Below are 2726 nucleotides of genomic sequence, written 5' to 3' on the forward strand. Positions count from 1 at the left end.
GGAGCTACCTTGGCGACGATGAACTCCGCATCCTCCGGACTGTCCAGCTGCAGCTTCTGGGCGATATCAGCCAGGGAGATGCGGGAGTAGGAGAGGCTGATCATGCGGACGCCTGCGGGGGAGGAAGGAGAGTGGAGCCGCCCGGGCCAGGCAGCGCCGGGCACGCCGAGCCCGCGGCCGTGACGGTCTCTTACCCGTCTTGATGACGTTGTGCCTCAGACGAATGATCAGGGTGTAGGTGCCGTCGGCCTGGAACTTGTGCCCAAACTGATCGAGAACTTGGTTGAACTTGGCCAGGTTTCCAGTCCTGACGGCTGGAGGAGAGAAGCTCTTAATGGGGAGGAGGAGCGAGGGCTGGGGTGTGGCGGGGAACCCGAGGAAGGGCCGAGTCCCAGGCCTGTCCTCTCCTCCCAGGAGCTGCTGCCTCGGGTCCCAGAGGGGTGTCGGGGGGCCACGAGAGGGGAGTGGGGGGGCCACGAGAGGCCCCGGTCGTACCCTGAGTCAGGAGGAAGTAGGGCATGAGCGAGCGCTTGAGGGAGGGCTGTCTGAACTGGAGCCTGTCCGGGATCTCCCCCAGCAGCAGTTCCACCACGATGAGCAGTTTGTGAACCTTGAGCAGAGAGAGACACGGTGAGACCCCGCGGGGCCCAACCCCCAGAGAGCGTCCCCGGGAGGTTCCAAACCCTGACAAACGTCCCGTCCCCGCTCACCGTCTGCTTGAAGCCGACGGCCGTGTGCTGCGGCGCCTTCCGCAGCGCGTTGGTCATGGTCCTCCGCGCCTCCGAGTACTCCAGCTGGATGGCCTTGATGCGCCCTGCGGTCACACGGGGCGGAAGGCGTTTGGAAAAGCCACCGAGTGAATCCAGCTGGATCCACCCCGACGGGGCTTCAAATCCTGCCTGGAAGCCCCATCTCCAGCTGCTCAACGGGGTTCTCCGGGGAGCCGGAGCCCTCGATCTGGGGCGCAGCCCAAGCTGCCAGCGCCGTGCGGGACCCTCTGTGTCTCACCTGTGTAATAGAGGTACCGAGCCCACTCGTTGTTGTTGGCCTGCTCGGGAAACACGGACTTGGAGACGAGTTTTTCTGCTTGGTCGTGGAGGTTGTAGTGGAGATAATTCCTCAGCAGCAGGTTCAAGAGCGTGGCCTGTCCGTCTGCATCGTGGCGCAGCGTGGCCGTCCGGAGCCGGGCGTGCAGGAAGCTGCAGGAAAGGGACAGAGCGTGTCAGGGAGGAGGAAAGAAACAGCCTCACTCGTTGGCAGGGGGTTCAGGGAGAGCCCGCACGCAGGACCCACCCTACCTCCTGACCACGTCGAGTTTATTCAGGAATTCATAGATGCGGGAGTGGTAGTAATAACATTTTGCCACCACCAGGTCAAGGGCGCGGCGGTTTTGGGAACTGATCTTCTGCATCAGGTCGTCGGACACTTTCTGAGCCTGCAGGAGGGGAAGAGAGGTCAGAGCAGAGGAACTGCTGCCCGGGAAGAGCAGAGAGACGGACAGGGCTGCAGGACTGAGCCCGGCGCTGCCTTCAAACAACAGCTGAAACAAAGGGAAAGGGGGGTGCTGCAGATGGGCAGGTCCCCGGGGCAGGAGCGCCGCACGAAGAGCTCAGCTTGCGAGCTGGCAGCTCAGGGAATCTCACCTCCGGGTATCGCTTGCTGTTCATCAGGTAGATGACGAGCAGCAGCTGGAGGTAGGTCTCCACTTCTGGCAAGAGAGGGGCTGAGGCCGCCTTCCCCGTCCGCGGGCGGAATTGCAGCTCAGCTTCCGTGTCCATGGACTGGAGGGGGGAGAGAGACGTGCTGGACCCCCGCCCCTCCCGCGCTCCCCAGCCTGTCCCGGGTGACAGCTTGAGGTGTGACAACAGCCAGCCCGGGCTGCTGGCACTACAGTCCCATCCCTGCCGAGACCTGCAGCGACTCATCCCACCTCCCCTGCAAGTCCCAAGCGTCCCCAAGCCCCCGCTCTTCCCAGTGCCCTCCCGCCCTGCACAGCGGCGTTCCGGAGGCTCCTCGGCGCGGGAACGGTGTCCCCTCCGCAGCCGGGCGCCTCTCCCCGTCCCCCGCTGCCGTACCTCCTCCAGGAAGCCGAGGAGAAAGTCCCGCATGGTGCTGTTGGAGGTGAAGAAGCCGTTGATGGCTTTGTGAAGCACGTTGGAGTTGAGTCGGCGCGAGGTGGAGGGCAGAGCCCGCAGCGCGCGCAGGACGTAGCGCGGCTCCTTCCCCGACACGGCCTTCTCCAGCTGCTTCACGTGCTCCTTGATGTCTGCGGGAGCGCAGCGGCCGCGGTCAGGACGCGGCGGAGCGAAGCCGGAGCCGGGATCCCTCCGGGTGCCCCGTCCTGCTGCTCTCCGGTCCCTCCGTCTGCCCATGGCAGCGGCGGTGCGCGGCCTCGGTGTCCCGAGTGACCTGACCTCACCCCGCGGCCATCCCTGCCCGGGGCAGGGGGCTGGAGCGGGAGAAGGGGTTTCCTGTAAGCGCAGATAAACCGGGGGAGGAAGGAGCGATGGCTCTCGCCGGTCGCTCTCCTGGGAGCCGCCACAGGCCCCGTCTGCGGCCAAACACGCCTGGGCAGCGGCCTCCCCGCGGCAGGACGGCGACGACGGCTTGGGATGGGGCAGGGGGGCTCTGGCCTCACACCTGCCCCTTCCCAGGGCTGGGAGATTGGGGGAAGGCAGAATGGGGACCCCCCCGGCACCCGCTGGAGCTTGGCTCTGTCTGTGCCG

The 2726-nt window shown here is 65.7% G+C and overlaps 1 protein-coding gene across 1 annotated transcript in view; it reads right to left on the bottom strand.

The window, feature by feature from the left end:
• Window positions 1-2372, bottom strand: part of PSMD3 (proteasome 26S subunit, non-ATPase 3) — a 3644-nt gene extending 1272 nt beyond the window's left edge. The window contains exons 1-8 of the mRNA XM_026864598.1: window positions 2076-2372; window positions 1644-1781; window positions 1299-1435; window positions 1009-1199; window positions 711-814; window positions 496-610; window positions 195-314; window positions 9-112 (exon numbers count right to left, since the gene is read on the bottom strand). Coding sequence (XP_026720399.1) covers window positions 9-112; window positions 195-314; window positions 496-610; window positions 711-814; window positions 1009-1199; window positions 1299-1435; window positions 1644-1781; window positions 2076-2372 — 1206 coding nt within the window. The remainder of the gene's footprint in view (window positions 1-8; window positions 113-194; window positions 315-495; window positions 611-710; window positions 815-1008; window positions 1200-1298; window positions 1436-1643; window positions 1782-2075) is intronic.
• Window positions 2373-2726: the final 354 nt, after the last annotated feature.

This window comes from Athene cunicularia (assembly GCF_003259725.1).
Source record: "Athene cunicularia isolate RWA chromosome 27 unlocalized genomic scaffold, athCun1 chr27_part1, whole genome shotgun sequence".
NCBI lineage: Eukaryota > Metazoa > Chordata > Aves > Strigiformes > Strigidae > Athene > Athene cunicularia.